Source organism: Argentina silus (genome assembly GCF_951799395.1).
Source record: "Argentina silus genome assembly, chromosome: 5".
In the NCBI taxonomy this organism is placed as follows: domain Eukaryota; kingdom Metazoa; phylum Chordata; class Actinopteri; order Argentiniformes; family Argentinidae; genus Argentina; species Argentina silus.
The window spans coordinates 16994601-17002950 of NC_139659.1; the positions used below are offsets into that span (position 1 = coordinate 16994601).

General features: G+C 39.7%; 2 protein-coding genes across 2 annotated transcripts; both read left to right on the plus strand.

Annotated features, from left to right (window-relative positions):
- Positions 1–416: 416 nt before the first annotated feature.
- Positions 417–2378, plus strand: ppp1r3b (protein phosphatase 1, regulatory subunit 3B). Its single transcript, XM_083670846.1, has 2 exons — positions 417–598; positions 1183–2378. The coding sequence occupies exons 1-2, from the start codon at positions 576–578 to the stop codon at positions 2087–2089; spliced, it is 930 nt and encodes a 309-aa protein (XP_083526972.1). The 5' UTR covers positions 417–575; the 3' UTR covers positions 2090–2378.
- Positions 2379–4612: 2234 nt separating this feature from the next.
- eri1 (exoribonuclease 1) lies at positions 4613–7663 on the plus strand. Its single transcript, XM_083669816.1, has 7 exons — positions 4613–4979; positions 5146–5324; positions 5571–5787; positions 6009–6092; positions 6203–6312; positions 6552–6666; positions 6756–7663. The coding sequence occupies exons 1-7, from the start codon at positions 4902–4904 to the stop codon at positions 6996–6998; spliced, it is 1026 nt and encodes a 341-aa protein (XP_083525942.1). The 5' UTR covers positions 4613–4901; the 3' UTR covers positions 6999–7663.
- Positions 7664–8350: the final 687 nt, after the last annotated feature.

Sequence of the window (8350 nt, forward strand, 5' to 3'; positions counted from 1 at the left end):
CATTTTTGGAATTCCTCACACATTTCACTCTACTATCCATTACCTCATGCTGTATCGAGTGTACTGGCACATCTAGGGTTTGTCAGTACAGGGTTGTGAAATGTTTCTCAAACGTAAATGGGATTTGGTATGCTTAAAACTGATCATTGTTTTCAATAGTGCTCTATTAACACTCTGAATTGAATATGTGGTACTTTTAGATTGTTTTCGACATAGGCCTACTTAGTATTTTATACTTTCCACCAGTAGGCATTATGATAGGGAAGGCACACACGCCTAGTTGACCAATTATTGCTCATTCTTCCACGGCTCACTGTGATTGGATGCAGGTAAATGTTCACGTGAACCTAGCGTGGTAAACCGCCGCAACGTGGGCAGCTGGAGTGGACTCAACATTTGTAGGGTGGGGATTTATTGAAGCCCTTGAAGTGTTGACCAATGTAACAAAATAAGTGATACATGTACTCTACATGTAACTGCAACCGACAGAAAGAGGTGCTTCCAATGCAGTTTAGAGGACGATGGTGATTGCAGACTAAACTGTAGACAATTGAAACTACACTAATTCATTGGAAATGTTCAAAACGAACTGCACAAGGTAAGTTTCGATGTAAGATAACGCAGTATCCTTCATTTTGCTTTGTAATATATTGTAAATAATAGTTATAATAGCATTGAAAGTTCGTTTAGATAGTTTTCTTGGCCACCAAGAGAGGATCATTTAAGTATTGTTGCACTCAAATAGCCCATTTCGAACAAGGTCTCGTAATTTTAGCCTTTTAAAAGTCACAACGGCCTTCCAATTATTCATATAACAAATTAGTGATTCATCTTGGGAAGTTGTTGAATGGGTGGGGTCATGCTTTCAACGTGTTTAAATCGCCACTGATATAATGCTTATGGTGAAATTCGCGAGGAATTTGAAAGTGGAGCCAGGAAGTACGTGAGCTCCTCGGTAATCCCATTCTCCAAATTCGCTGGGAAAATGGAGAGCCAGTAAATCTCTAGTGAAAAAGACAGTTAGTCTCCCGACTACCAGGAAGAGATGCATAGAAGTGAAAATCATCAGCATAGAAAATATAACGGTGTGCATATCTTTATCAGTGTATGTGAATACTGTATCGAGTGATTACATTGAGGTTTTGTTTTTCATCACCACTTTATCTTTATTCTTTCCTTTAGTGCATTCAGCCCTTTTCCTCAGAAGTCCACCATGCCAATTGATTTTGCCATACCCGTCTACTTGTCCAAAGATGACTTTTGCTACAGAAGGACCCCGAAGTCACAGATACCCTTGAGGCCCTGTCTGAACCCTTGCATTAGGTTAAAGCACTCTGTTCCTCCTCCTGAGCATATTGAACAGAATGGAGACATTCTGTATGAGGACAATGGAAAACCCCAAAAACATGTGTCTTTCGCCGACCACAAAGGCCTGGCCCTCACCAAGGTGAAGATGTTCTCACAGTTTAAAGATCCCATTGACATACCCTTCAACATTCAGGAGGTGTTCCGCTCTGAACTAACATTGGCAGAAGAGGAGGGCCGGCTAGTGTTGGACTTCACCCAGCCCTCCTCTGACTACTTGCTGTTTCGTCAGCGGCTGGAAAATGAACTCATCTGCCTGGAACACTGCATGCTGAAGGAGAGGGCACTGGTGGGAACAGTGAAGGTAAAAAACCTGTCCTTTGAGAAATCTGTTAAAGTGCGTGTGACCTTTGACACCTGGAAAAGCTACACAGATGTGGAGTGTCAGTATGTGAGAGACACCTATGCAGGCTTGGACCGTGACACCTTCTCCTTTGAGGTTTCCCTGCAAGCTCAAGTGAGGTCACACAAGCACATAGAGTTTGCCATCTGCTATGAGGCCGATGGCCATACATACTGGGACAGCAACCAGGGCCAGAACTACAGGATCATCCAGTCTATGCTAAAGAGAGATAGCCAAGGCAGCTTCAGCAGTAGCCTTCAGAGACACTCCTTTGATCTAGGAATTGACTTTGATCGCTATGGAAGCCCCAGGTGCGCCCATGGGATCTTCCCTGAGTGGCCAAGTTATGCAGCATATGAAGAAATAGGGCCTTACTACTGAAACTGTCATCCATCCGTGTTTTTAACATGCAGCTTAGAGTGAGGGCTGTGCCTGATCGGGAGCTATGAATTTCAAATGGACTGAATTCACACCAACTTAGAATATAAAGTGTCTGGTCATGGTCATGGTAATGGTCTGTTTTTCACAGGCCAGTGCAATATCAGAAGCCTGCTGTAAATTATTCCCTTCACTCAGTGCAATAACACACCTGTTGAGATAAGTAAGGGTATCCAGGCCATGTTATGTTGTATCTGTTATTTTGTATCTGTTATTTTTTCTTTGTTCAATGTTTAACCCTACTCTATGGGTCGTGTGTGGGGGTGGGAGGGGTACGTGTAAGCAATATGAGCATGTGTTTGAGTGTACGTGCAATGATATGGAGGTTAACTAAGGAGAGAACACTGTTGAAATATGTCTTGCGTTTAACAGATGTGCAGGGATTAGACAAAAGCTAAGACTTTATCTGTGAAGCACAAGGCAGGTACAATAGTTGAATAATGCATTGTAAAAAAAACAATAATAATAATAAAAAAAAAAAAAAAAAGGTTCCTACAATTCCCCAATTTCATTGGTAACAAATTTTATCTAAATGCCATTTCCGTCCTGAAAGGGGTATTACAAACTAAAATTGTCTATTCATTTTAATTGTTTGTTGTTGAGGTTTCTGACAATTGTTAATCCATTTGCAAAGATTTCAAGTCATATTTGTTCCATGACACTGATAACAATAATTTCAAATACGATTCAATGGAGGACATCTGTTTATTACACTTTTAATTGTTAATGCTTAAATTAGATGCTGTCGTTAGCTCCTTTTGAGTGTTAAAGCTATTTGAACAATTCAAAACGTTCATATCACACCTTTGACACCTAGTAACTGTTTTGCTTCTCTTAAAACTGCTACCTGCACCATGTATCATTTTAAAGGGAATAGGAACTGGGAATGGCATGAATTCACTTGGGAATGGCACCTTAGGAATGCACATGTGCCTATGCCTATTGATGGTGTAAAGCTTTTTTACTGTCATCACGTTGCTGCTCTATGTATATAAGATTCACTGGATGCATTTAAAACAACAAGTTGAAATGGATTTTGTTTGACATATGAAATGCTGTGTTTTTAATAATGCTGAAGAAGCTCCTCAATAAAAAAAAAAAAATCAGATATTCATGTGTGTATTTGTTTCTAATCTAGCCTTCTTCCAACCTTGTATCATTATCCTTGTATTTGTATATGGGAATACAGGATCAAGCATTTTGATGACAATTGGATATTATGATTTGATCGTGCATTTTGTTGGGCTTATGAGTACACTGAGAATATATAATTGATCTGTTACTCTATAACATGACCTCTTTATTGTAATCTGACAGCTACTGATGCACATGCGTGAAGCATGTTCAGTGCATGGCAGCCTGTGCAAAGGTCTGCCAGCTGAGCTGACTTATTCAGATAGCCAGGTAAACCATAACAACATGTACTAAACCTCACATTAACAGATAAGACTGTTTGCAGAAGATTTCACCACTATAAAATACACTAAAACCGCCTACAATGGAAGGTTTACCTTTTTACCTGTGTGATATAGACATTGCTGTTAACTGATGGCAATTTGCACAAGCCCTTGTTAGTGTTACACCATTAGCAATGGTCTTGCATGGAAGGTGTCAACAAGCTAGAACAGGAAAAGGTTGCAAAATAAAGTTGTGAATTTCCCTTGATGCGATCTGACATGTTTTAGTTGAGTCACCAACATTCACTTCAGCCATTGCAGAAAATGACTTAGCTCAACCAAAGTGAGACAAGACCTGATACTGGGTTGTGAACACTCATTTCTATTTTATTTGTTCCATGACACTGATAACAATAATTTCAAATACGATTCAATGGAGGACATCTGTTTTGAGACGCTATTCATTTTGGAAGTGAGTTTTGGTTAAGAAATATTAAAACACAAAATCCACTCTCATTCCAAATTCCTATACTTGAGCAAACCTTTGGGTTTCCAATGTAGAGCTTGATGATGTAAGTTTGTATGTGTCTGACCTGAACCCAGGGGACCCGGTTAAAGGGTGTTCTTGTATTTGAGGAGACATTACATAGATAAACAAGCATTACAAACATGCATAACAAACACACAGATTGAATTTAACCTGAAAAACATCCAGCTACTGTAGATCAAATATCTGAAACCACCTAAGTTCTGTGAAGTTAATCCATTTGACATTTTAAAGATTTTTAAAGATTCACTTCCTATACATTTTTCATGCACCATGGAAGCACCATCAACTTCATTGATTGAGTCACAGGTAGTTTAGAACCATACCGTATTATTTGTGATTACAAGGAAACGTTTCCAATTATGATTATTAGCCTGATATCAAAATTGTGTTGATACATTTATTTTATTTTATTTTGCTTCCAAGTCAATAGGTGTCGCTATATAACTAACTATGCTATGTAGTCATACTGTATCAACCGGAAACTACGTTTTATTGTTTATTTTTTTTACATTCTGAAAAGTTGTCAGTCTATCTCTCTTTTGCTTGCTGAATTGATGTTGTAAAGACATGAATAAATCACCGTGTATTTAGCAGCACTTAATGCAATTGTACAACTAGCAGACAACTAGCTCGATTATTTAGTTCCTCAACCACATTGCAGGAGAACTGACACGCGGGAAGAACGCGCGGAAACAGTGCTGCACCTCCACCATCAGACCAAGCTGGCATGTTAGCTAGCTAGCTGAAATCACTGATTGATTGATTTGATATTTGTAAAAGTTTGATAAGGATTTCCTGCCTCACAAGAATGGAGGAACAGAAGGAAAATATTCATGACAAAGATGGCAATGTCAAGTTGTCCTCAAATCCCGAGGAAGATGACAAGGTTAGTACTCGATTAGCTCAATGTGCAATATTGACAGCAACACATATTTGACTTTCCGAGTTCCAAGTTATGCTGAGAACCACACCAGCCTGCTCGCTAACTAAGTGCCATATTCACAGTCAGGCGTAGTAACTGCATAATACTATATATCTCTTCATCCGACCAGGCCAAGCCTTGCAGCAGGACGTGTGACAGCACTGGTGAACCTGTCCCTCAAGTGTCTCCCACTCGTGGCGAGTTCAGCGATCCTGTTTACAAAGAAATTGCTCTTGCAAATGGTCATATCAATCGTATGAACAAGGATGAGCTTTGCTCCAAGCTGGCAGCATTAAAGCTAGACACAAGGTATGTGCTGCATCAGGGGACATACAGTGGGACAGGGAAGCATTTTGAAATGAAATAGGGGGACTATGTATACAAACTGTTGTCATTTCTTAATGGTGAAACCAATATGTACATAAATACCTTAAAATAATAAGAAACAATTAGGGAGGGGACTGTATATAACATAGTCTGACATTTGTAGAAACCTGATGAGCCATCCCACAAAATATTCTCTCCTGATGCAAATTCTTTGTGTGTATATATAAGAGGTGTCAAGGATGTGCTGAAGAAGCGATTGAAGAGCCACTACAAGAAGCAGAAGCTGATGGTGTCTGCTGCAGAGGGTGGAGTCACAGATACCTACTACGACTACATCTGTGTAGTGGACTTTGAGGCAACATGTGAAGAGAATAACCCCCCTGAATTCACTCATGAAATCATTGAGTTCCCCATGGTTCTGGTCAACACGCACACTCTAGAGATTGTGAGTGAATTAGGGCACATGGTTTGAGTCAAAACACTTTTAGTGCATTTCATACACACTCATGTATATATTTCAGTACAGTGCTCTACATTGTAGCAAACAAGCACCCAAATTGTTTGGTGGTCACAGGCTCATTCACATTATAGCTTATGTCTCATGGTTAAAAGCATTGTATAGCTACAGCTCTCATTATTTGTTTTGCACTGTGGTTTCCCTTTCAGGTAGACTCCTTTCAGGAATATGTCAAACCCGAAATTAACACACAGCTTTCAGACTTCTGTGTGAAGTTGACTGGAATAACACAGGTGAGACAGATATTTTTCTCTATAACTGATATAATCCAAAATACCTCCCACACACTGTGTGATGTTAATATAAGAGTTCTGTTAGACAAACGATGTGCTCTTTTTGCCAGAAAATGGTGGATGAAGCAGACACGTTCCCCAGTGTACTTCAGCGGGTGGTGCTGTGGCTCCGGGAGAGGGAGCTCGGTACAAAGTACAAATACGCCATACTGACTGACGGGTAAGATGGGTTGTGGTGACTAATACTGGTTTTTGTGTATTATTGATGTCGATTTTAATTATGAATATGTATGCATGGTCGAAAATTACCAAATTTGCAACTAAGATTTAAAACTACAACTAGGTGTCTCTCGTAGTCCAAGTAGTTCTCAAAATGACTGATGAATCAATGGCTCACGTGAAAGATTAAGTTATGTAAATGTAATTTCAGTGTGCTCATTTGCTTTGTCTCTTCCATAGGTCTTGGGACATGAGCAAGTTCCTCAACATCCAGTGTCGTGTTAGTCGGATTAGATATCCACAGTTTGCAAAGAAGTGGATCAACATAAGAAAATCATATGGGAATTTCTACAAGGTTTTGAATTGATAACTGATACCCCACTGTCACTGACTGTGATTTGAATTTGATTGGTAGATTACTCAATTGTATTCTTTATCCCACAGGTCCCTCGCACCCAGACCAAGCTGAGCATCATGCTGGAGAAGCTGGGACTAAAGTACGAGGGCCGTCCTCATTCAGGCTTGGATGACTCCCGCAACATTGCCCGCATTGCTCTGCGCATGCTGCAGGACGGCTGCCAACTGCGCGTCAATGAACGTATGCACGAAGGACAGCTGCTGACCGTGCCAAGCTCCGCCCCTGTAGAAGGAGCCCCACCCCCGCACAACCCCCACAGCAGGGACTAGCCCTAACTCTCCCCTCCTCTTTATCAATGCCTTAAATCAGGCACTCCCTGTCTGTTTTACCCTCATGACTTGAAAATTCAGAGCACTTTTCCCACTCAATGTAAGGTGTACTATTTTTGGGACCCTGTGGTTATAGTATCTTTGCACTAGTACCACTAGCTACCACAACCTGAACTTCGCTGCTGCCAGTCGATAGCCTCTGTGGATTGTTGCACTACCTTACTGCACCCAGCCATTGGTAAAAGAGCTTGTAGGCTTGTGATTTACGGTAGAGAATAGTTTTATCTAATTTTACTCAGCAAAACAACTGCGATTTCACTTGTCTGTCATATCATCTTATTGACCCTTGTGTCTATGTTCTTGACTGTGTCTGTTTAGAGCTTCAGTGTTATCTTTACAGAGACCTTTGTTTTTATTTGAAACTTCAGTCCACTCCAAGACTGGTTCAAGAGAATTGAGGAGGGAAAAAAAGATGTCTTCTTTTAGTTTGGAGTTAGCGTTGTGATTCACACGATGTTTTGCACAAGCTCATTGGCAGACAATTTATGAGCTGCTTTTTTCTCTTGTTTTAACAATAAAATACAAACTCTCATAATTATTTTTCCTTGTTAACAAGGACAAATTATTTGTCTATTTTAACAATAATAAACCTTATTTCCAAACTTCCATAATTATATTGCCTGGTTACCAAGTACAAATGATTTTCACTCTGCATCAACTTGCCGGTACAGTATGTTATCTGAGAACAAGTACCATATTGAGGCAAATGTTCTACAGTGCTCAAGTACAAGCTTCTATGCATGACAATGCAATATATGCCATGCATATAAGTGCTCTTTTACTTTCCTGCATTGTCATAGATCAAGGTAAGCTAGATTTGAATAGTCCTTGACTTGGCTCTCCTTTCCCGTGTTGTTGTCTGTGCTGCATGATAGCACGAAGTTCAATTATGTAACTGATTTGTACTTCATGGACTCATGCAAATTTGGTCCAGTTTTCATCACAAATTAGGCAGGGATCTGAAGGGAAGAAACTGATAAAACACAACACATGATAATTTTGATCTGGATAAAATGTCCCAAGAATCAGGGTCTGATGATAATAAGAAATCACTTATTCATTGCATTCTTAATTCTTAATTCTTATTCTTATTATTTAATAGCTTCAATCCACACTTGCCAATGAAGGACAAAGAAAGCTCTGGTATTCTGTGCATTCACATAGTGTCCAATAGATGGAGGCAAAGTATTTACATTTCATCACACAAGGAGCATGCGTTATTTTCCCTCAAAGGTTTGTAGGCAACTACCAAGATGATGGAATTGAATTTATATTTTGACCTAATGTGTGAG

Excerpts from the sequence above, each read along its gene's own strand:
- ppp1r3b (XM_083670846.1), top strand. The coding sequence starts at position 576 with ATGTTCAAAACGAACTGCACAAG. Across the intron at positions 599-1,182 it reads TTCAAAACGAACTGCACAAG|TGCATTCAGCCCTTTTCCTC; the intron begins GTAAGTTTCGAT and ends TCTTTCCTTTAG.
- eri1 (XM_083669816.1), top strand. The coding sequence starts at position 4,902 with ATGGAGGAACAGAAGGAAAATATTCATGACAAAGATGGCAATGTCAAG. Across the intron at positions 4,980-5,145 it reads ATCCCGAGGAAGATGACAAG|GCCAAGCCTTGCAGCAGGAC; the intron begins GTTAGTACTCGA and ends TCATCCGACCAG. Across the intron at positions 5,788-6,008 it reads ACACGCACACTCTAGAGATT|GTAGACTCCTTTCAGGAATA; the intron begins GTGAGTGAATTA and ends TTTCCCTTTCAG.